Source organism: Sorex araneus, chromosome 2, assembly GCF_027595985.1.
Source record: "Sorex araneus isolate mSorAra2 chromosome 2, mSorAra2.pri, whole genome shotgun sequence".
Classification (NCBI taxonomy): Eukaryota; Metazoa; Chordata; class Mammalia; order Eulipotyphla; family Soricidae; genus Sorex; species Sorex araneus.
Genome location: NC_073303.1, coordinates 366,025,771 through 366,049,499, shown reverse-complemented (window position 1 = coordinate 366,049,499; position 23,729 = coordinate 366,025,771). Strand labels below are relative to the sequence as shown.

The window sequence follows — 23,729 nt, the reverse complement described above, 5'->3', positions numbered from 1 at the left end:
AATGATATTTAAAAAAAAATCCTATGGAATTTCCCTTTGGGTAGTTGACTATGTAATACTAAGTTACACTTCCCGGACTGTTTCTCCTGAAAAGTCAGACTGATGATCCAGGTGGATCATGCGCAGGGGAGAAAGGAATGCAATATTCTTTTATTTTTTTGCTTTTTGGGGTCCCACCCGGTGATGCTTAGGGGTTACTCCTGGCTCTGCATTCAGGAATTACTCCTGGTGTTGCTCAGGGGACCGTATGGGATGCTGGGGATTGAACTCGGGTCGGTCACGTGCAAGGCCAATGCCTTCCCCGCTATACTATTGCTCCGGCCCTGGAACCCAATATTCTTTTTTTTTTTTTTTTTTTGCTTTTTGGGTCACACCCAGCAATGCACAGGGGTCACTCCTGGCTCATGCACTCAGGAATCACCGATGGTGGTGCTCAGGGGACCATATGGGATGCTGGGATTTGAACCCGGGTCGGCTGCGTGCAAGGCAAACACCCTACCCTCTGTGCTACCACTCCAGCCCCCCAATATTCTTAGTAAACACGCGCGCACACACACACACACACACACACACACACACACACACACACACTACTCTCACTGAGCTCCTGGGTCACACACATACAGCTCACGGGACAGTATTTGGGGAAGATGTGCTACTCACAGGTTTCTTTAATTTCTTCCTAAAGTAGTCATATTTCTGCTTAAATTCTCTGGAGTAAGGAACAGCCTGGAAGATAAAGGTGTTGCGTAAGTAATGCGTAAGTAAGACGTTCTACACACGCTCACCAGTATGCAGAGAATTCAATGAACCCAAAAGCCCCAAGATTCTCCCTCACTGAAATGTACATAATGTCTACAGAGCAGGTTGGAAGTTCCTAGTAACGGGCTCTCCTGAAAACTATACTGACCTTCACCAAGTCACGTAGGTTTAAAGACACTTTGCACATGATTTTCATCTGCGTGTCTGAGGCAGGGTAGAAACCTTATGTAAGAGCCACTGGCTATGACACGTGAACATATGACCCCAAATGAACTTTGCTCTCATCTGGAGATTAATCAGGCTTTAAAATCGCTGAGACGAGACGAAGTGAGCACAAAGATCCGAGCAATGATATTCTTGTCCGGGAATATCAAGGCAGGCAGATGGTATCCAGGAGTCTTCATCTTGGAGTCCCAACGTTTGCCCGGGGCTGAAGCCGGAACAGAGCTGGCCCAAGAACTGAGCTAATCGTCAGCGTTCAAGAGCCCCGGAGTCTCTTCAGGCAAAGGGGCGACAGCCCGACACTGCCTTGCGGGTTCTCCTCGTGTGTTAGGGTGCAAAGCAGCGGACTCGGACAGCATCCAAGAGCCAGAGGCCCGAGTTCAAGTCACTGACACGAAGTACAGTGGGTTTAAGGAGCAGAGAGCAGTGGCCGGAGCCCCCAAGGCAAACAGTGACGTTTGGCAGCTGCGTACTCAGAAAAACGCTGGCACGGAGTGGGGGCCTGAGGGGACAGGTGGCATGTGGGTGAAGTAAATGCTCCACCCTGAGCACTGTCTCCGCATTTTCCACTTCACCAGGTTCTCCATGGGGCAGGGAGAGGAGGCAGCAGTTTACAACTAATAACCACCGGGCCAGAGCAGAAGCCATCACCCTCATAGGCGGCAGTTCAGCTTGGCCGTGGCGCTCAGCAGCCACTGACGGTGTCATACGGATCTACCTGGAGAGGCCCCGAAGGCCGTCTCTACTCCCCAGGGGCTCCCCCAAGGCTTCAGAGTCAGTCTCCGGTCAGTTTCCACGTGGGGTCAAACTAACGAAACTTCAGGATCATTAGTTTGGGCACTAAGTAGTCTGGCGAAACCATGTGTGACTTTTGAGTCCAGAGAAGGCGGATGTTGTCAGTGACCACCAAAATAAGAGGAAGGACACCACGTCCTCCAGTCACCCAACTAAGAGAGCTTTGCGGCTTTTGGATGGATGGAAACTATATTTTTCAATGAACTTAAGATTTTGGGACCATCCTTGGCAGCACTAGAGTGGCTAAAAAAAAATAAATAAAAATTTTAAAAAAGATCTAGTTCATTTTTTCCTCTCTTTGGCGGTTCGTTTGTTTGGGTCACTCGAGCACACTTACTCCACGCCAGCATCTTGGGGCATGGGGAAAGGCTGTCCCAGAAGCCCAAGTTCCCTCTGCCTGTGTCCCTGGGCTTGAGGGAGGACCGAGAGCACCAGGGCAGCTCTGGGCCGTGGCAGGAGCAGGGGCGGGACGGGCGGCTCGGGAGGGAGGGAGGGCGGCCGGCCAGTGCCCACGCGCCGAGGCTGGACACAGCGTTCCTTCCGGTGCTCGTGTCAGTGCTCTGGAGTCGATGTTCGGGGCAGGGTTTTGGGCGGACGCCGTGCTGTCACCTGTCCACGTGGGCACCTCCGCGGTCAGCGGGAGGGTCTGACCAGACCGGCTCTGCGGCGCCCCCATTCCCCACACTGAGCGAGCGGCGGCAATCACTCGGTCTGTCTGTGCCCCTGCTGCCCCCCAGCAAACACTGGATCGAAACGAAACCGCTTGAGCCATCAGCAGAGGTGAATCCCGAAGGTCCCCCAGGGCAAACGGCGCCAGGGAGCAGGTGGCCGAGCGTGGCCCGGCCTGGGAGGGTCCCCAAGGAGGGGCCCTGGGGGATGGCGGGGCTGCTGGTGTGGAGGCTGGGACGTCACTGTCACTCGCCGGAGCTCACCTGTACGCTCCCGAGGCAGTGCTCGAGACGGAAAAGGGGGTTTTGTTCCTGTATTTTGGTTTGAAGACTGTCGCGGGGCCCCAGGGAGCAGGGAGCCCAGCCCGAGCCCTGCTCGGCCCCGGGAGTCCCAGGCCGGGCCTAGGAACACGCTTCCACGTCCTCCTTTTGCGGTGCTTGCAGACCGAGGTGACCACACGGTGCCGTCGTTGGGGACTCTCTTAAAAATTCGGCTGTGCCTGAGTCAGTCTGGCTCAGGAAACACACACAGGAGATGAGACGCTTCTTCCTGCGCAACACAGTCTTCCCTTGATCTGTCTGGTGGTGCCACTGGCTCGAGACGGCCCTGAGTCCTTGGTGCCCAGTGACGGCGGGCGTGTCTAGAGGGCAGAGCCCGGGCCTGGCTGGGCATGCGGAGGAGGCCGACACGCTCAGGCCTGGCTCTGGCAGGAGCACCGGGGCTGCACTACGAGCTTCCTGAGCAACCTTCTCCCTGCCTTGCCTTCCTGAGGGACACTTCCTGAAGTGTCCAGCAGCTGACCACAGAGTTCTCGGCAAGATACAAAGCGTCACACAAGCATGAGATGGTGTCCCTGAGCGCCACATGCATTACAGCACTGAACGATGCTCGGTGGCGACACGTGACAGCGGACTGACAATGGGTGTGATGTTGTGCAGAGCTGCTACGGGGAGGGGGAGGGGGAGAGGGAGGGAGGGAGAGGGAGAGAACTCGAGTAGGAGAGACAGAGGGAGGAGGGGGGAGAAGGAGAGAGAGAGGGGCGAGGGACAGAGAGAGGGGGAGAGAGAGAGGAAGAGAGGGGAGGATGGGAGAATAGAGAGAAAGGAGGGGGAGAATGGGAGAGAGAGGGGGAGGGAGAGAGAGCAAGAGAGAGAGGAGGGTGCTAGAAGGAGGGAGGGGGAGAGGAGGGGAGAGAGGGAGAGAAGAGAGAGACAGAGAGAGGGAGAGGTGGGGAGAGAGAGGAAGAGAGGGGAGGATGGGAGGATAGAAAGAAAGGAGGGGGAGAACGGGAGAGAGAGGGGGGAGGGAAGGAGAGGAGGGGAGAGTGAAGGAGAAGGGAGAGGAAGAGAGAGAGACAGACAGGGAGAGAGGGAGAGGAAGAGAGAGAGGGAGAGATGGAGAGGGAGAGAGAGACAGAGAGACAGAGAGGGAGAGAGACAGAGAGACAGAGAGAGAGACAGAGAGAGAGGGAGAGAGAGAGGGAGAGGAAAAGAGAGGGAGAGAGACAGAGAGAGAGACAGAGAGGGAGAGGAAAAGAGAGGGAGAGAGACAGAGAGAGAGGGAGAGAGAGAGAGGGAGAGGAAAAGAGAGGGAGAGAGACAGAGAGAGAGGGAGAGAGAGAGGGAGAGGAAAAGAGAGGGAGAGAGACAGAGAGAGACAGAGAGACAGAGAGAGGGAGAGGAGTGAGTGGGGGAGAGACGGGTGCTGGCCCTGGACACGAGCGCTCGCGTGTCCCTCTGGGGACAGCCTGGCCTGCGGCGTGGATGAGCCGGGGAGCCAGTGACAAGGGAACCGCACCTGCGAGGGGACCGGAAAGCTGCCCGTGGGCGCAAGGTGCAAGGAGGCTTACCTTCTGTCCAGGACAGAGGGGGAGAGAAACAGAAGAAAGAGATCTGTCACAAACGCCCACTGCAGGCTCCACCACGGGGCGCGGGGGTCGGCACACCGGCAGGGGCGCGTGGACCCACACCGCGGAATTAACGGAGAATATGGGGTCAGGACCGAGAAACACCCCACAGGAGGGAACGAGGAGACAGGGACACACAATACTCCACACGCCACCACGCACGCACACGCACACGCGTATGCACATGTGTGCACGTGTACATGCGCGCACACACACACTCACACACACACACTCACACACACGCCTGAACTCAGCAGTAAACCACACACCCAGGGGAGTCTCCAGACACAGTGAGACTGGATGCCTCTCGAGACGGTGACAAGAGCGAGGCCGGGGAGAGTACTGGGGGTGGGAGGGGTTGGGGCTGGAGCCCTGGGCTTGATCCCCAGCACTGCATGGTGGTCTCCAGAGCACCCCTGGGGGCACCCCAGCACTGAGCTAGGAGTAGACCTCCCAGGCACTGCCAGGCATGGCCCAGAAACAAAAACCAAAACAAATAATTCAGAAGAGGCTATAAAAAAATAAAATCTGTTAAGTGTACAGTTGGAAGTATGAGTGAAAATACAACGGGGCAGACGAGTAGCAGCAAACCACACGTCAGCCGTCTAAACAGAACTCCTTACAGCTCCCCACAGTCACAGCCGGGTGAACTGGTAACGTGGAGACTCCCTAGAGCTTCACAAACAAGCAGGAGGGCCCAAGCCCACCGTGCAGCAACCAGGCAGAAGACACAGGTACAGAGATCAAGAAGACATACGTGAGAGTGAATCTACACCCCAAAGGGGGAATCTATACTGATACGGGGAACCGGAAATAACAGGAGAGATGCAGCATGTGGCAGTACTGCAAGGAATTTTCTAGAATGGGAGAAGACGAATCCTGAGTCCAAAGCAGAGTAAGGACAAGGCAAGCCTTGCACGTAGGATCCATGAGGGTCAAACTACCGAGCATCAGGACGCAGAGAAGCGTGTGCAGTCACGGCAATCCAGAGGTGTTAGGGGCACACAGCGAGATCCCTCGGCTGCGATGACTTTGTCTTCCCACGACTGGAGGTCAGAAGGCGCGAACAGTATCACCAAAAGGTGAAAGGGAATGAAGCGCTCACCAAGAATGCCGTCTGCGAGCCTCACTGGGGGTCACACAGGGCCTCTCTGCTTCCCATGGGGCAGGCCAGAGTGCACACCAGGACCCCCCGGACGGCCCCTTAATCGCAGAGCACTGGGCCCAGCCTCTACAGCGCCGATTCCCGGCAGATCTGGTTTGGGATCCCGGGAGTTGAATTTCTAACAAATTCCTGGATGGTCCTGATGCTTCAGGGACACGCTCTGAGGACCCTGAACTTACGGCCAGACGTCAGGAAGGGGAGACTTAGAAGCAAGGGGATGCAGGAGCTCAGTGGTGGCCAAGGAGTGTGCTTTCACATGAGTACAATGAACAGAGAAATAAGATGGGTTCTTCAAGACCAGCTGAAATGCTTCAAGGTAGCTTTTAGCGTCAATGAAAAACAGGGGTGGGGGAAAATGGCACTCGAGTTCCCTAAAGTTGTTTGTCATCCAGAAGGGTAAGTCGGAATGGTCAATTTGGACACGAAGGCAAGGAGGGTGCCGGCTACAAATTTGAATGGCAGCACTAGAAGAACAGAGACAGAAAATAGTTTCCAAACAAGCACAGAAAACGATAGAGCACCCTTTCAATCTAACAGAGACGAGTGAGAGAACACAGTGAGTGAAGGGACATTATTAACGGAGCAGAAGGGAAGGTAAATGACAGAGAGTTGCAACCCCCATGGAAGAGCCTCATGTCAATAAAGGTTGTGCTTAAACGGTCGGAGGCAGGGGAGGACAACCAGTAACAAACGGATAATTTGGCCACTGCAAGCTTAACAGACTGGACACATAAAGAACCTCCAAACTAACAGAGAATACACACGCTTCTCAAGTACAAACAAAAAGAACATGGACAAAGATGGCCAAGTCCCTAAGGAAGTTTCAAGTATTTGATCATCGAAAGTCCACAGGAAATATGCTCTGGTACAAAGCAATACCATTAGAAACCAGGAAGAAAAGGATGGACAAAAGCCATCCCATACTCCTAGGAACTAAGAAAGCAAGACGAGGGGAGAAACCCTTAAGGAAATGACCAAACTTTAGAACTGAACAGCAACAAAGGACAGATGTCTACACTCAGTCAATGAATACCTAAGTCACACTTACTGGAAGAAATACCACTGATAATTAAAGAGCAGACGAAGGTTCTTCAGAAAATAAAGAACCAGCGGTCTTTCTGGGGGGTGAAACTGTCTGGATTTATGGGACTAAACCTTTGTCCAAAGCAGTGAAACCAGGATTTGAGTGAAGGCAGATGATCAATCCATCATAAAACACCGGAAACCGAGCTTCGTAAATCTCATGTCTTCTGTCAGTGGAAAGCCGTCGAAAATTAGGTCTTGAATTTTTTTTCTTGTTTCTCGTGATGGAGGAGAGAAAAATGCTACTCCAGGGCCTTGCTGTGATAGCGCCTATCTTGGACAGGGGTTTGTTAAGCCCTCGAGAGTAGCTGACTGTGCCACCCAGTTAAAAATTTAACTCCAGCTGTATCACCCCCTTAAAAATTCTGAACTTACTGGAGCATGTGGCCACATTTGCAGCCACGAGCCCTCTCAAACTCTATAACACCGATAAACCAGGAGAAGCACACCGGATTGGATGGCATATACTGTAGAAGGCAACCACTCTCGATTGAACAAAATATAAACACAGAAGGCTTAACCTGTAAGAACATCTTAGTAATCTCTTATAACAAGAGCCTAATGGCTCCATGGTCAGATATAACCATCTTTACTAACTTTCTTATAGGGAATTTTTTTGAATCATTTTGTTAGCAAATTATTGGTAACAAGTAATATAAAATAAATCATTGAGGACCTGCTATGAGGGCAGGCTTACGGGGTGGTTGGGAAAATTGGAGACAGTGGTGGTGGGGGTGGTGCTGGACTACTGAATGCCTGTCATGAATCATCATGAACAACTCTGTAAACCAGTGTTTATATAAAGCATCAGGGGGTATTTGGGAATGAGTAGCTGACTCTTTGAAGCCAGCACGATGAGGACACTGGAGCTGTGAGACTCATCCTATCCCCAATCCGGCTGACCAGAGGAGGGGGACCAGGTGTCAAGGTGTGAGGGGCGTTTGCACTTATCTTTATAATTCAAAACAAAATGTGAACTGAGTCAGATGCAAGCCACTAAATCAGTATGTAAACTCTCTCTGCTGCCCACGCGGCCTTTGGGCCCTTGGTGCAACGCCTCCCGTTTCTAATCCTCTCCAGCCTTCACCTGTCTTCCACACATCTGACCATGGACAGGAGACGCAGGGCTGGCCTGGCCAGTGGGCAAGGCCCCACCCCACAGCCTCCCTCTGGGGACTGTGTGGAAACCGAGGGTCCCTGTGATGCAAGACGGGGGTTTGCTTTAGTGACAGGGGTGCAGTGTAGAGCCTCCCCCTCACATTTCCCATGCCCTCACCCCAGCCACTTCCTTCCCTCCCTGTGTTCTGAGCGGCGGGCACGGCCACCCAGGGAAAGGCTCGCAACACTCCGGGGGTTCACTGCTGCTTCACCCACACCTCTGCCGAATTTTAGGACTGGGAGAGCATCCTGACTGGGTCACCTGGACTTCCCTGGGTCTATAAAAAAAAGATCCCATGACAAATCCAGGGCTTGGCATGATGTAAGAAAGGGCAGGCATTCCAACGGGCGTGCTTTAAGGCCGCCCTTCCCGGAAGGGAAAAAGGAGAAGTTTCATCTTGCTACCACGAGCTGGTCACTGTCTTCTCCTTCCCAGCGGAGAAGGTGAGACATGCAACTATGGCCCCAGCCCCCCATCTGCACTCCCGGACTGGGGCCCGGGGAGCCGTCCGGACCTGCTCGCTACAGCAGAGGAAGGGAAGATGATCGTGGTGCCGGCCTATGAGTAACAGATAAGAAACGCGTGTTCAGTGGCCACCAAACATTCTACTGCAGAGGCAGAACTTGAGGATACTGACCGGACCGGTGATCGCTGGGTTCTGCAGCCTGGGGTCCTCCCACTGAGTAATTTTGCTATCTGAAAGGGCAAGACAAAGAGAAGAAATCAGCACCGTCATGCAGATCTCTACTGGGTCAAGAATGTTCTTGACGGGGGGAGATGGGATTGGGGAGGGTAGGAGGGATGTTGGGTGTACCGGTGGTGGAGAATGGGCACTGGTGAACGGATGGGTTCTCAAACTTTGTATGGGGGAAACATGAGCACAAAAATGTATAAATCTGTAACTGTACCCTCATGGTGATTCACTAATTTAAAAAAAAAAAAAAGAATGTTCTTGAAAGAATGATCCCATGATCCCTGGATTCTTCGAAAGGTGTCCAGCCCCCCCCCGACGCCACTCTGGGTCTCAGAGATCACTAACGTGATATTCGGGGCCTAGAAGAGAATGATACACTCTGCGGTGGGCAGCACCCCCAAGCCCCTTGGGCCAGAGAGCACGACCGAAGTAAAAGCATCTAGTCTTATAGCTCTGGGAAGGCAATTTGTGGAGGACCTGACCGTGAACGCCTGTTCTTGGAAGGACTTAGAACCTGACCCTGATTTTCATTTAATTGGAGGAAAAAAAAAAAGGCATAAGAAGTCTTAGTCCCCAACAAAGTTAACTAATACAATTAATTTTTCCTTACCTACTTTTTTCTTTGCTTATGATGTTAAAAAAAAATGCTTTCGATTAAGAATCAATTAAGAGAGAGAGGGGAAAAAAAAGTGCCTGTCATAGAGGCAGGGGTCGGGGGGCCGGGGAGGGCAAGAACCCCATGTTTAGGGGCTGGAGGGACAGTCTAGCGGGTAGCATGCTTGCCTTGCATGCGGCTGACGCAGGGGGCGTGGAGTCTATTTCTTAGCACTCTTGAATTGACACAGGCGTATTACTTGGTGGGGGGTGATTTGGGCCACACCTGGAGGTGCTCAGGGGTCACTTAGTGGCAGGGCTCAGGGGCTCAGGGGACCATACGTGGTGTTGCAGGGCTCCCCAAAAGGCGAGGACCTTCGTACTTGTGCTATCTCGCTGGTCCAACCCCCGCTTTTTGTCTTTAAGATGTTCCATTTCATGGCCAAAGTCACTCGGAAGAGATTTCGTTCATAGACCGAGCGCTCCCGGGGCAGTGGGGTGGGTGGGAAGGGCCCCTGGGGTAGGGGGAAGCAGATCTCTTGGGGTGGGTGTGGTGTCAGAATGAGGGACGCAGGAAAAGGATCAAGAGTGCAGGATATCCCAGCATCTCAATAAAAAACGGTTCACGAACAAGAAATTCTCTTTCAGAAAGGAGAGAAGGGCACTAACGGAGCAGAGGGATGAGAAAGGCGGGCGCTGGGCTGCTGGTGGCAGCGTTGGTGGCCTGGTGGCGGGAAGGAACAGGCTTTTAGGGCACCGCTGAGATGCTCTCTCTGGGTTTGCCTCGGAGATGCCTGTGGCCGGGCTTCCCGAGAAAGGGGTTCGGATCACCCCCAGCCTATTCCCAGCTGCTGTGAAAACTGTTCTGAAAGGCAGCCATGGGTAAGAAACGGGGGAGGGGGGCTGGAGTGATAGCACAGTGGGTAGGGTGTTTGCCTTGCACGCGGCCGAACGGGGTTTGATTCCCAGCATCCCATATGGTCGCCTGGGCACTGCCAGGAGTGATTCCTGAGTGCAAAGCCAGGAGTAACCCCTGTGCATCGCCGGGTGTGACCCAAAAAGCAAAATAAATAAATAAATAAAAATAAAAACAAGAAATGGGGGAGGAAGGTGGGTTTGTGTTTAATGGGAGCAGGGGTGTGATGCCCTCTTGTGCAAATATGCGAAGGCTGTGAAGGGAGGAACTGTTCTCCTCACCAGTGTCTGCTTATCTGGTTCCCGGGCCACACCGGCAGAGTTCCCCATAGTTCCTGAGACTTCAAAATCCCCCGACTATCCTTCCTCCTCAGAGTCCCCACCCAGCCCACATCACCATCCATTAAGGACATGTTTCTGGGCCCATCTTCCAAAGCCCCGAAGGCACCCACTGGATGCTTACTGCACAATTCAAAATTTTGAAGTGGGACAAAGTGGGATGTTTTTGTGGGTTAAAGATAAAAAATGAGGCCAGGTATCCTGAAGTATCTCATTTAAACATCCCTGGAAGTATCTCATTAAAACCGACGGGCAGTCCCTGCCCAGGACTGGGGCTCCCCCTTCAACTCTCTCAGCTGTCTACACTGCCCTAGGCTGCTGAGGAACACCTGGGAGAGCCAGTGACAAGCCATGTCCACAAAGAGTTCCTCAGGACCAACTGCCCAGCAGATGGCGCGTCAATGTGCTTATGACGGACACAGAAATACAAGGCTGGGGAACACGGGCAAGACGCCCTGTCTGTCTGTCTGTCTGTCTGTCTGTTTGTTTTTGAAGGGAGGGGGCTCATTCTGCCTTTGCTTTTGGGTGGTGCCCGGCGGTGCTGTGGGTGAAAAGCATGGCTCCCGGGGGTGCCTGGGGCATCAAGTGCTGTTGGGGTGCAGAGCTGGGCTTCGTGAGAGGGGCTCGTGCTCCAGAGCCACCTCCCGCCCCCCACCCCCCGGCCCCTCCCCTGAGCCAGAGGAAGAGACCCAGGAAGACACTGCTGGTCGTGGAGGAAAGATGGCGTCCGGAGACGCATGATGACGCACTTCAGACGCCAGTGACAGGACTGAGGTAGCCAAGGTGGGGTGGCTTTGGGCAGTGAGGGACAGAGACTGGCATGGTGGGGGGTGGTGACTCCATACCCCTCAAACTTACACATGCTCCATCTCGTGAGGAATAAGACAACAAACCCACCTTTAATGTTTAATCGAAGAAAAATATTTTAAGAAGGAAAGAGAAAGAAAAAGAGAAAGAGAAAGAACAGAACCCCAACAAAGTACCAAGCCGCATGGATGGTTTCAACTTTTAAATCTTTACCCGTGGCGTATTTGATATGCCAAAAACAGTAACAACAAGTCTCACAATGGAGACGTTACTGGTGCCCGCTTGAGCAAATCGATGAGCAATGGGATGGCAGTGACAGACAGTGACAGTGGAGATTTCATTGTAACATACTCCCCCCACCCCCAGATATTTTTTTTCAGGGCTCTATAATTCCATGGAGAAAACGGAGCCTCAAAATAGAAAGACAAAATGAAGGAACTGGCTCAAGGCCGGTCTCTATGAGTTTGACCTTCAGTCGAGATGAGACACTCCACGTGCATCCAAAGATGCCGGTGCAAGGTCTGGAGCGCAGATGCTCCGATTTCCAGAAGAGACTCCCATGGGGTTAGTGTGACGGGTGTAGGAGGGGTCCCGGGAAAGGAGGGGAAGAAGTGGGGTGGTCATGGGGAGCTCTCGTGGGTTCTCCCCGGCACCAGGCCCTGCCCCCCTGAGCAAAACATTCCCTACCCTGCATGCATTTACTCTGAGTGCAAGAGTCAGGGGCCCCCAAAGCTGAATGACTCATTGGTCATAAGAGCAAACCAGGGGGCAGCTGGCAGGTCGCTTTAAAGCAACATCGGGCGCCCAGTACTGCCTGAGGGTGCTGCCCTGTGTGGGGCTGTTCGCACCAGGGGCCTGGAAGCAGGATGTGAGAACAAATCTTCCACACCAGAGAATGAATGCACGGCGCCCCTCCCCAGGGCACCCGGGGGTCAGAGCAGGGCCCACTTACTGTGATCAATATAAAACGTTCGGCCGTCCAGGTGAATTCTTTCTTCCCAGCCAGGCTAGGAGCAGGATGAGGAACAGAGAGAGAGAGAGAGAGAGAGAGAGAGAGAGAGAGAGAGAGAGAGAGAGATATGAAGGAAGAGAGAGAGGGATGGAGGGGGGGGGGGAGAGAGAGAGAGAGAGAGAGAGAGAGAGAGAGAGAGAGAGAGGAAAAGAGAATACAAACATTAGCAAGCAATCCCCAAAGCAAAGGCACGCACAGGACCACGAGGGTCCTTTGTCACTCACTGTCCCCTCCGCGCCCCTGGGGCGTGATGAGCCAACAGACAGGCGCGGGGCAGCTTGGGCACACCATGCAGCAGCCTGGGGCAGTGCCCCGAGCACCCGCTGAGTGGGGGCGTGGGGGGGGGGTGTGCGGGTTAATATCAGTGTTAGAGCAGGCGCTTTAGTCAGCCCGGGAGCCCTCCCTGGAGCTGGGCCACCTTTCCCGGGCAGGTGACCTCCCTGAGCCAGCTCGCCGGCCCAAACACCGGCATCCCGGTGCTGGACAACACTCCCGCAGACAGTCGGGGCAGAGGGAGGAGCGTGTGGCCGGCCCGGGGAACAGAGCTGGAAACCGCAACCGTCAGCTCCCAAGGCTGTTGCCGTTCTCAGATGGTTCATCAGGAAGGAGCTGACGCCTGAACATTCTCGCCTGCCCACCCAGCCCCATCTCTGCCCACCTGAAAAGGGCCTGAGCTGAATTCTTCACACCCTAACCCCCTTCCTGCCCCTGGCAGGGTTAATCAGGGGCGGCTGCCGGGGTGGGGGACGCTTTCAGCTCTCAATTTACCATCCGCTCTGGAGCCAACAGTTCACCCGCACCCCCACGCCTGAGACTCAGCCAAGGAGGGTGAGATCTGTCAGCATCATAAACGGGCACGGGGCGCGAGACGTGGGAACTGCTGTTCCCTGAGGCCTTTCCCGCCCACGGCTGCCGCTCCCGGGGCCAACGGGAACATGGGGTCACAGCGCCAGGACAGCGCGTGGCTGTGCTGGGGGCCAGCTCGAGGGCCGGGCCCCGAGCCCTCGGCCACTGGGAGCCCTCGGCACCCACACGGGCCCCGAGATGTGGGTCTGGCTCTCTTTGGAAGCACAGACTGGCGGGACCCAGCAAGCGCCAGACAGGGCAGGTCCCGTCTTCCCATCCAGGTCCACTGGGCGGGAGAGCGACCCACGGGTCCAGCGTACTCACAGGAAGAGGGCCAAGGTCATTGGGGTTTAAAGGCGCCTTGGACCGCATATGCACTGGAAATTTCAAGCGTGGGTCTTCCTGCAAGAGAAACGTGAAAGGCGGTAGGTGTTAGGGGGAGTCCTTGGGTGGGGGGGGGGGCACCGCAGGCTCCGGCCATCTGTAGTTTGGGTGCTCCGAGTCCACCGGGTGGTCTGTGCGAGGGGCTGCCCGCCTGCAGGGGCGGGGCTGTGGGGGGGAGGGCTCCCGTCTTTGCACGGGCAGCTTGGCTGGCCGCGTCGGAAAGAAGTCTGCTCTTCCGGCTGCCCTGGGCGGAAGCAGGGGAGTAAGACTGTGAACCTGGGGGGGCTGGTGACCACTTCGGGGTGCCCCTGAGCGGAAGCAGGGCCAGCGGAGAGGCTGCTCTGGGATGCAGCAGAAGGGGGAGGGTGCCGAGCGAGGAGGCTTCAGAGCACAGAGAGGCAGGGGGAGACGCAGGGCTGCTGGCACCCCTGCACCCCCGGAGCGAAAGCAGAGACTGAGTCCGATTGTTCTTGAGCGAGGACGATGCCCCCTCCGCACCCCCCTACCCCCCACCGCACATGGCCCGACCTGGCCCGCTTTCCAGAGCTCAGGATGGAGTTTGGCAGATCAGAACCCCATGGACGGCTCGCAAATCCGGGGGTGCGAGAGCTTTGTCAAGACCCCCCCAGAACCCCTGGGACCGGATGAGGGGAACGTGGGCAAGGTTTGTCCTTGCACACGAGGGAGCTCGGCCACCCAGGGGAGCGGCTGGGCCTGGAAGAGTCGCGGGAAAGAATAACAGGACCTGAGCAGCGGTTCGGCCCTGGAGGCCGGGAGCTGCCTCTCACGTCACAGACCCTGAGTGAGTCGCGCCGTCAGTTCCAGACACCAGGAAACAAACCCTGCGTCTCAGAGGAACAGGCGGCCTCTGAAGACCCCCCCGGAACTTGTCTCATTTCTATCAGAGAACGTGCTGCTGTCAAACGAACGAAAGATCTTTCTGCCTCGGTATTTCCCCAAGCCCAAGAAAATGAAAGAACTGGCATAAACCTTGGAAAACAGTTGCCCGCCCACCCCCCCACCCCCGACTCCCAGAGAAGATTTCCTATCTAGAAAGCCACGGAATTTTCCTATCGAGAAAGCTCTGGATGATAGGATGATTGAGGCGACTGAGGCAGGGAGGTCCGTGGGGAGCTGTCCCGGGTAAACTATGGTGACGGCTACACGCCTTGGCTACATGCCTATCACAACCATCTTCCATCTCAGGTGGGCAAGCTGTTCATGAGCCACACCCCAGAAGGACCTGAACAAATGTCCACGGGGAAAAGCCATGCATGTTTCTGGGTTAGAAGTGAGCGGCAGTTCTGGAATGGCAAATATCCTATAAGGTTAAAAAAAAAATCATGCAAAAAAAGAAATCAAACTTTTTTTTTGGGGGGGTGGCACATCTGGTTGTGCCTAGGGCTTCCTCCTGGCTCTGCACTTGGGGATCCCTCCTGGTGGGGCTCAGGAGTCCCGAGGGGGTGCAGGGGATTGAGCCCGGGTCAGCCACGTGGAAGGCAGGTACCTTCCTTGCTGTACTCTCTGGCCCCAAGAAACCAAACTGTGAACGGAAGATACTGATCTTGGCAGACGTTGAGTATAAACTCACTAATGAGTTCTGGAAACAGTGAGCACTGACCAGTGAGCAGTCCGCGGGGGTTAGTGGTGCGGACAGACACACTGAGAGGGCCAGCACCTGGTCCGGGTGTGGACAGAGCCTCATCCCCCAGTGGCCACCCCGTCTGTGCCAGCTGTGAGCCGGGCTGGTGACCGCTGGGCTTCTCCCGAGTCACTGACCATGAGGCGTCCAGAGGAGCACAGGGCAACCTCTTCCCTGGTGCTTCCAGCACCACCCACGGGCCGTGCGACACAGGCCAGATGGGCCGTGGGCAGCCAGTGACCAGTGTCCGTGTCTGGCCCGTCACAGACCAGGGCCAGAGCCCAGGTCTGCTGGCCTCACACGGCCTCCCTGCCTGGTGCCAGCCTGCTCGCACCCACGCAGAGGGAGGGACGCACTCTGCAAGGCCGGCCTCGCCCGTCTCCCTCGCACAGGCCGCAGGGCAAGACAACCAGCCATGGGGCTGTCACCAAGCTGGTGACCTAGAGAAACTCAATGGGGAAAATGGGAGCGGCCGAGACCTCAGCGCAGAGGGGGGGATGCAGCCTGAACACGCCCAGCTCACAGGTTTCATACAGACTGCAGCTAGACCAGCAGGCAGCCAAACCAGCCCCGGGCCATGCTCCGGCTAGGGGGCGCTGCTGAGCCAGCCAGCACCCCGCTGGGTCCTCCAGACAACCGCCGGCCGATGGGGCCGGCAAAAGGCACGGAGGGTCCCCTGGGAGTGATGGACACAGGCTAGAAAACCGGCGAGGGACGCACGTGAGAATATGGGTGGGCAACACAGTAGATGACCGGGGTATTGAACGAAGGGCTCACGGCAGACGGCCAGCCAGCCCAGCAGGCTCGGGCAGGTGGGGCAGAAAGGGCTGTGCTTCCTCCCCTCGGGAGCTGCCTTGTGTGTCTCCTTTTGGCCCTGGACAGTGGAACTGAATTCAGGTCTCCGATTCCTCGCAACCCGGGGCAGCTCCTGTTTTGTCCCATCAAAGGCACCTTGGGGCTTCCTGCAATCTCCGGACGCTTCCATGGCAGATGGGCCCAAGAAGGCCCTCATGTCCCCGCCTCGCTGGCCGAGACCCACGGCCCCAGGGCTAGGTGGGGACAAGGGGACGTGGCCCTGCAGGGCTCAGGCTCCCTCTGGCGAGCTGTCTGCATGCTCCCTCCTCAACTGGAACTCTCCCTGCAGTAAGACGGGGACGGGCGTCGCTGTTCTCCACCTGTTTCACTAGGTTCCCCCGGCCTCATTAACATGCTCAGGGCCTCACAGACTGCCCAGGGAAATATTCTGGATTTTCTGCCGTGCATCCGCACTTGGCAACCCTACAACATCTCCAGACTCTGCAACAATGACATCCCAGGAGGAGCACACCAGATTGGATGCGATGTCCCAATCCTGCCTCACGAAACATGCACACGATGCTAAACTTGCAACCAGCAGAGCCTCAGACGAGGACTTGATGTCCCCATGGCGAGACACAACAATTTTCACCAATTTTCTTCTACGGAAATACATTTCCATCATTCCATTAAGCAGTTAGTGGTAACAAGCAATATCAAGTACGTGACGGGGGGCCTGCTAAGGGGGTGGGCTCTGGAGGGGAGGTTGGGAAAGTGAAGACAGTGGTGAAGGTGTCAGTGGTGGTGGGAGCGGTGCTGGAACGTGAATGCCTGTAACACATCATCTCGAACAACTTGGTAAACCATATACGTATTTAAATAAAGTGGGGAAATAAAAAATCAAACCCCTCAGATCTAAGAGGGGCTCCATGGCCTCTTTCACTTGCTCTCTTAAAGAAAACAGAGCGGGGGCCAGAGCATAGCACAGTGGGGAGGACGTTTGTCTTGCACATGGCCAACCCGGGTTCAAATCCCAGCATCCCATATGGTCCCCTGAGCACCACCAGGGGTAATTCCTGAGTGCAGAGCCAGGAGTAACCCCGGTGCATTGCCAGGTGTGACCCAAAAAGAAAAAAAAAAAAAGAAAACAGAGCAAATTGCAATAGACCTTCAGTGACCTGATCCTGCACGTTCCGTCTCTCCCTCCACCCATATCAAGAGGCAAGTGACGGGGTCCCACTCGGCCGGGGTCCCACTCGGCCGGGCAGGGGTGAGGAACAGCAGTAGGGGGCGCATGTCCCCCCAGCAGAACATTCTTCGGCCCCCAGAACACGCTGCTTTGGGGCAAAACCCGAAACAGGCCACTGACAGTTTCCGGGTAAGAAGGGACAACCGAAACCCAGACGAGACCACGGCCAGGCGGGACGCAGAGCAAGAGCCGGGGGACAGACCCACCGCGGGATGCCTGCAGTGTCCGTGGATTTGCAGGAGAGACGGAAATCGCAGCTCGCGCAGGCTCCACACTCGGAACCGTCTGCATTCACGGGACCCCAGACACCCCTTTCTGGAGCCGCCGTTCCTGGCCCAGAGGGGAAATCTCGGCGGTGGCAGACACAAGGGGCCAGGCCAAGGGGCCAGTGTTGGCACCAAAAGTCACGTGCAGCTGAACCCCAGACCTGGGGATGAGCAGAAACTTCCTGATGTCCCTCCCCGATGTCCCTCCCACCCTCGACCACGTGATGCCAGGCTCCGGGGCTCAAAGGTCCCATGCAGGCGCCTCAGATCTGAATCAACACATCAGAGTCAACATGTCAGCCCGAGAGCGACCGGCCCAGCCACGCCCATTCTCCGAACACACGAAACAGCACTGCTGAGTGGTCGGGCCCAGGCCCTTGGCCACAGCCCTGCCCAGAACAGAGGGACGTCACGTGATGCTTGCTGGGTGTCACAGCGAGAAATGAGTCAAAGACGCCAAGAGAGACAGAAAAACGGAACAGACAGAAAATGGCCCCAACTGAGAAGAAGATGCCGAAAGGAAGTGCAGCGTGAGGCGGAAGCAGATGAAAGGCCGGCACTGGCCGACCCGGCCCGCTGACCTGTCCACCTTCCCTGCACACTATGGAGACAGGGTGTCCGCCCGGGGCCCCGGCAGATGTCCCAGATGCCCAGGACTCTCCCTCTGGACAGCTTCCTCGAGGGGCGGGGGGTCCTAGGGGCCGCGCTGCAGGGTGGGGCCGGGTGTGAGCGCAGCCTTACCCACGTCGTCGTCTTTGTGTTGTGGTCGATGAAGAAGGGCCGGCCGCTGGGCGCTATTCTCATCTCCCAGCCGGGCGGCAGGAAGCTCTGCGCGACCTTGTGCTGTGGTTTGGGGGAGTTGTAGGGTGACGGCTGTGGGGACTGGGGGTTGGAAAGGGTATCTTTCACAGCCCGCCGGATGGGTGAGTCCTTGGCACCCTAAGGAACAACAACCAGCGTTAGAACCCCTGGCACGCGCCTCGCCAAACCGTGTCCGAGCCGTTCCGGGCGGGGGGGCGGGGGGCCGCTCTCCAGACGGGGCCCCCCCGGGAAGGCGCCTCGGACGCCTGCGCCCAGCGCTCACGTCACCTCCTGTCCCGAGAACGTGAAAGGCGCCGTCGGTGAGATGCATGTGGACGCCACGTACCCGGCCCCCGTCCACGCTGGCCCCGACGGACGGGTGGAGGCGTCACGGAGAAAAGCAAGGCCTGCTCGGGACGAGCTCACAGTCTAATGAGATGTGCCGGCACGTTCCTCAGAAAGCACAGACTTGGCAAAAGCCTCCTTCGGGCGGGAGAGACGGCCCCCGGGAACCACGCAGTCGGTCCCCGCACTCCTGTCCAGGCCCCCTGGGCTAGGACCCCCACACCTGGCCCCCGCCTCCCCACCCCGCCTCGCCTGAGGCACAGGCCTGGCCCTCCAGCTGCTCGGAGATGTGACGTCAACCCACAGGCACCAGCAGAGGCCCAGCAGGGGGAGGTCTGGGGGCGGGGCAGGCGCGAGACACACGGGGCCCTGACACGGTGAACACTGTCCCCACGGGGAGGAGAGCAATGGTCCAAGCAGCGGCGCAACAGAAGCGCTGGTGTGGGAAGGAAGCAGGGGCGCAGCGCTCGTGAGGAGGAGAGAGAGCAGGCGGATGAAGGAGCAGAACACAATGGAGAGAACGTTCTGGAAAGAGAGAGGTGGCGCCTGCCCAGCACTGTTGCCACGGCGGGCCGCCGGCGGATGAGATGAGAGTTGTCCGGGAATGGACACTGGACGGAACAGAGGAGCCATGAGGACCGGCCCTTCCCCACCGCGGGCAGCGGTGCGGCCGGGCAGAGTGCAGATGGACGGACGGACGGATGCAGAAGGATGGACGGACGGACGGCCCGCGGGGAGAGAGAGAGGAGAGAGAGAGGAGCAGAGAGGACGAGGAGCCACAGGGAAGACGCCCCCGGGCCGCCTTCTCACCTCCAGGGGGGCGGACAGAGTCACGGTGGGCGAGCTGAGGCTGCGGGGCCTGCGGATCTGCGGCTCGACGAGGTGGTTGCTACTGTTTGAGGACGACCCCGACGCGCCGTCTTCCGCGAGCTATTTCGGAGGCAAACACAAGTTAGCTTCGTGGGAGGAGGGCCCTGCCGGCCAGCCGGCCCGGCCGGGTGACGAGGAGCAGAGCCCGGCAATGACAACACGGCCGGCCGGTGGTAAGGAGGGGCCTGGCAGGGAGGAAACGATTAGGCCTAATGATGGGTAACGCACGGGGACAAAAACACTCACGGGAAACAGGAATGAATCACCGGCCTGCCACATAAGCCAGCCCGAGGCGGGGAGGGGGGGCGGGGAGCCCGAGGAGGGGGTGGGGGGGAGGGCGGGGAGCCCGAGGCAGAAGCTGCCTTAAGAATCGACTCTGGCTTCGAAAATAGATTCCAGGGCGCGTGAAAAAAACACAACAGCTGTACTTGGGTGTGGGGGGGGAGCAGCGAGAACTAACTGGGCTCTGCTCGCATGTAGGGGGTCCAGGTTTGAACCCAGCCACGGCCTGAGCCCCACCAGGACAGACTCCTGAGCAATGAGGTGGAGGAGCCCCACGGAAGGTGCCCCCCTCCCCACCCGATCTCCGAGTTGGGGAGTGAGGGGTGCGTGCTTTGCAAACACAAGAATCCCAGTTCCGGGGCTGGAGCGATAGCACAGCAGGTAGGGCGTTTGCCTTGCACGCGGCCAACCCGGGTTCGAATCCCAGCATCCCATATGGTCCCCCGAGCACTGCCAGGAGTAATTCCTGAGTGCATGAGCCAGGAGTAACCCCTGTGCATCACTGGGTGTGACCCAAAAAACTAACCAAAAAAAAAAAATAAAGAATCCCAGTTCCGTCCCTGGCCCTGCACGCTCCCCCTGGCACAGGGGCTCAGCTCTTGGGGCCCCTCGAGCCCCAAGGGCCAGGTGGGAATGCGCTGCCTGCCTTACTGGGCAGAGGACTGAGGGAGTGGGCCCTTGAGCAGTATCTGCGAGACCACCCTGTCCCATGCCCTCCAAATTATTAGAGTACACACATGCCTGATATGTGGAAGGACCTGGGTTCTAGCCCCCGCATTGGAAAAAAAAAAAATCTATGTAGAAAAAGGCTGATTTGGGACTTCGATTCCTCCATGGGCCAGTATTATGCCTAAATGGATGCTTCTCTTATGTTTTTTTTTTTTTTTCAGTGAGAACAAGTTTCTAGAACCCCTGTTCCCCCAGAGCAGAAGCCGAAGAAACGACGGGGGTCCTATCCATCTCGGCTTCTGCCCCGGGACGTGCTGTCTGCGGGCAATGCCGTACCTGCATGATCGGCCGGGTCCACGTGGTGGTTCGGTTGTTATGATTGACATAGTACGTGCGGCCCTTAGCATCTTTCCTCTCTTCCCAGCCCGAAGGGAGGCCCGGCGTGGTATGTACATAGGCCACCGACGGCTGTTTGCGTAAGAAATCATCATTATTTAAGAGCAGGCATTTGCTTCCCGACCAAGTTAACAGAGCAATGTGCACCCGGAGAAATACTATCATATCATACTTTCCTTTTCCCTAGACAAAGTGCATTTTTATGTTTTAGTCTCTTGTACCCCACATATAATCTCAGGAAAACAGCAGCAGATCATGAAAGCTTCAAATCTGAGGTGAGGTGGGTTCCCCGTCGTCCCCCCCATCCCCCACCAGCCCTGGGACCGACAATCTTCCAGAAGGCAGATCTAAGGCCTCCCCGTGGGGGTCTCGTGCAGAGAGGGTGGGCCGGGCCCCCATGGCTGCTGCTAAGACATGCTCACTGGCCAGTGATGACCAAAACTGAGTGGCCGCCCTGGGCACGTGCCTGCACAGAGTTCTGCCTGAGGCCATAGTACCCTGGGCCCAGACGCCTCGGCAAGAACGCAGGAAACTGTGCCGGGCGGACTCCAGCCTGCCGGTGACAACAGACTCGGGATGCAGTTCTCCCCATCCTCCCTGTCCAGCGCGCGGGCCGCAGAGCCCTTCGCTGGCTCCTTCTCACCTGGGTGCAGTGAACACTGCCCGGCTAGGGTGCCACCGGCTCCGCCCCCACCCGGCAGCCAATGAAGATCTCTGGCCGCACACCCGCCCTTGCTCGACTGCGGCTCACGGGCTGCCCCGGAAATGCTCCGGCTGAACGGAACGTCAGCTGGGACCTGCTGCTTCCCTCCCCGCGGTGGGGAGGCCTTTGCAATACTCTGCTCGGGGACACAGGCGCCTTTCTGGGCATTCCTGGGGAGGGCACGTGTGGGGAGGCAGATAAATGAAAATAACGGCATGTATCAGACAGGACTGGAGCGATAGCACAGCGGGTAGGGCATTTGCCTTGCAAGTGGCCGACCTGGGTTCGACTCGTCTGTCTCTTGGAGAGCCCAGCAAGCTACTGAGAGTATCCCGCCCACACGGCTGAGGCTGGCAAGCTACCCGTGGTGTATTCGACATGCCAAAAACAGTAACAACAAGTCTCACAATGGAGATGTTACTGGTGCCCGCTCGAGCAAATCGATGAACACTGGGATGACAGTGACAGACAGTGACAGTGTTAGATGCGGATTCTCACGTGGGGTGGCATCTGGCATGGCTTTCCAGCTCACTGTCCCAGCTCCACCAGTAAGGGGATGCGTCCCCCAGGAAAAGCAGGAGTGTGCGGGGGTCCCGGCCTCTGCCGGGTTCTCTCTCCCCTCTACTGAGCACTGACGTGGATCCTCAGTGTGGAGGTTCTGGGCAGGGGTCATGCCACTATCCAGGAGAGCCGCCCCTGCTCTGCTCTGTGGGAGACTCCCCGCACCCTGGAGTCAGGGGAGGGAGGGGCGCGACTCGGTTTCCAACCAGACGAGGTGGGGCCCAGCCCTGGAGTTGGCGGCTGTTTCTACCCGTGCGTGGCTGTGTCTGTCAGTGTGTGTGCGTGCGTGTGCGTGTGTCTGTCAGTATGTCTGCATCTTGTGTGTGTGTGTGTGTGTCAGTCTGTGCCTGCGCATTTGCAGGTGTGTCTGCATGCATGTCTGAGTCTATGTCTGTGTGTCTGTGTGTCGGTCTGCATCTGCGTCTGTGTCTGTGTGTGTCTGTGACTGCATCTGTGTGTGCGTGCATGTGTGCACACGTTTGTCTGGATGTATGTCTGCATCTGCGTGTGTCAGTCTGTGTCTGTGCACTGGCAGGTGTCTACATCTGTGTGTGTCTGTGTCTGCATCTGTGTCTACGTGTGTGTCTGTGTGACTGCATCTGTGTGTGTGTGCGTGCACGCGTCCCAGTGTGTATTCTGTGCCGCTGTAAGAAACAAGGTCGCCGGGTCCGGGCCCCCTCACAGGAGCAGGCTGCTTGTCGGGACAGTGCCCACTCCCTGCCCTTGCATCCCACAGGGCCACCCGGCTCCCGAGCTGCCGCCACTGTGTGGCTGCACTGACACATTTGGAGGAGAAGGGTACACTGCACGCTCTGCATGACTGCCACCTGCTCCTCAAGCAGATGCACTGTGCGGCGCTGGTGCTCGGGGTCCCCGAACCTGCTGCTGCTCGGTGGAGGCCAGACGCGCCCTGGGCGATATCTCTGTGCAACGAAGATGTCGCGAAGGCCTCGGGGGGATTTGGGCTCTCCCTACACTGGGCAGAAGCCCCACAGAGCCGGCTAATGGCGGGGAGGGGGGGAAACCCGGCTCCTCAGGGATGGGGACGTCTGCCAACGGGTACACGTGCATCACTGAGTGCGACTCGTGATTGGCACCAACAGGCCCCAGGAAGTCAGGCGGCGACGAGGCTGGGGTCCGAGTCTCTTCTGCACACACGCAGACGTGTCCGAGAGCCACTCTCTCACGCTGATGTGCATGACATGCGTTTACAGTGCCAGCGGCCGTTTATATGTGAGATAAACACGTGTGGAGCCCATGCGAGACCCCATGTTCTCTCAGGCCGGTGTGTGGACACGCGTGTCACGCGTGCATGAGGGAGCCCGGGTGGAAGTGGAGACTGTGTGGGGCGGACTGTGTGGGTCCAGAGGAGGACAGGCACGACGGGGGCCTCAGGGAGGGAGGGCGGGGTGTTCTAGAAAGGTCTGCAAGGGCGTTCACACTGGAGGGGCTGTGGCAGCCAGAGGGTGCCGCGGGGGGGAGGGGGGAGGGCGGGAAGCACGATGCGGGGAAACACTGCCACCTCAGCGAATGCCTGTCCTTAGTCACTGAGGGGAGGACAGGGCTGTGGGCGGAGCCCTCGCTCCCGGGAGCTCTCCCACTCACCTCAGCCGGGCCCGCCCCGGCACTCGGCTCCCTCCACAATGCTCTGATTCTGACTGCGAGTTCTGGGGTGAGGGGAACGCACACGCTGAGGAGAGGGCGTCCTCTCCTTGGGAGCAGGTACCTTACAGCAGCAGGGCGGCCCGCTCCTACAGAAGGCGCCGGAGTGCCGGCTGAGGGATACCCCGTCGCTCGG

General features: G+C 57.2%; 1 protein-coding gene across 6 annotated transcripts in view; it reads right to left on the bottom strand.

Annotated features, from left to right (window-relative positions):
* NEDD4L (NEDD4 like E3 ubiquitin protein ligase) overlaps positions 1 to 23,729 on the bottom strand; it is a 271,293-nt gene that overhangs the window by 20,706 nt on the left and 226,858 nt on the right. For all 6 annotated transcript variants that reach the window (XM_055127176.1, XM_055127175.1, XM_055127178.1 and 3 more), the window contains 7 exons: positions 20,608 to 20,739; positions 19,261 to 19,380; positions 18,046 to 18,243; positions 13,293 to 13,370; positions 12,063 to 12,117; positions 8,399 to 8,457; positions 664 to 729 (listed from right to left, as the gene is read on the bottom strand). In XM_055127176.1, coding sequence (XP_054983151.1) covers positions 664 to 729; positions 8,399 to 8,457; positions 12,063 to 12,117; positions 13,293 to 13,370; positions 18,046 to 18,243; positions 19,261 to 19,380; positions 20,608 to 20,739 — 708 coding nt within the window. The remainder of the gene's footprint in view (positions 1 to 663; positions 730 to 8,398; positions 8,458 to 12,062; positions 12,118 to 13,292; positions 13,371 to 18,045; positions 18,244 to 19,260; positions 19,381 to 20,607; positions 20,740 to 23,729) is intronic.